Genomic DNA, 520 nt, shown 5'->3' on the forward strand with positions numbered 1-520 from the left:
GTCCTACTGTAAATTATTATACTCTAGACATTTTTACAACCTAAAGTTATACCTTGAATACATTTCACTAATATCAGTGGCATAAATGCACTGAAAACATTAACAAATCCATTCAGATACTTTCAGCTTTTGCCTACCTGATTATACTCCATAGTTCCAGTGTTGTTCAGGATCTCACCAGACTGTTCCCCCTTGTTCATTTGGTCGTTCTTCAACAGAGCATTAGCCTGGGCTTCACTAATGATTGAGACTCGCACTTGGGGAGTGTCATGTTTACATTTAATTTGCCTCCCACAAGTAAACGGACAGTTGCTGTGAAGCGTGTGTTTGTTTTCATCACTTGGGGTGGCTGTTTCTCAATAATAAAAGTACTGCAAGTAAAAAGAAAAGCTATGTAAAGATGCATATTCTCTCTCTCTATATATATAAAACATACATAGGTGGCTGTTTCTCAATAATAAAAGTACTGCAAGTAAAAAAGAAAAGCTATGTAAAGATGCATATTCTCTCTCTCTCTCTC

General features: G+C 36.3%; 1 protein-coding gene across 1 annotated transcript in view; it reads right to left on the reverse strand.

Annotated features, from left to right (window-relative positions):
• LOC119587821 (signal transducer and activator of transcription 5B-like) overlaps window positions 1–520 on the reverse strand; it is a 29,198-nt gene that overhangs the window by 19,540 nt on the left and 9,138 nt on the right. The window contains 2 exon segments of the mRNA XM_037936525.1: window positions 138–265; window positions 268–371. Coding sequence (XP_037792453.1) covers window positions 138–265; window positions 268–371 — 232 coding nt within the window.

This window comes from Penaeus monodon, chromosome 23, assembly GCF_015228065.2.
Source record: "Penaeus monodon isolate SGIC_2016 chromosome 23, NSTDA_Pmon_1, whole genome shotgun sequence".
Taxonomy (NCBI): Eukaryota; Metazoa; Arthropoda; class Malacostraca; order Decapoda; family Penaeidae; genus Penaeus; species Penaeus monodon.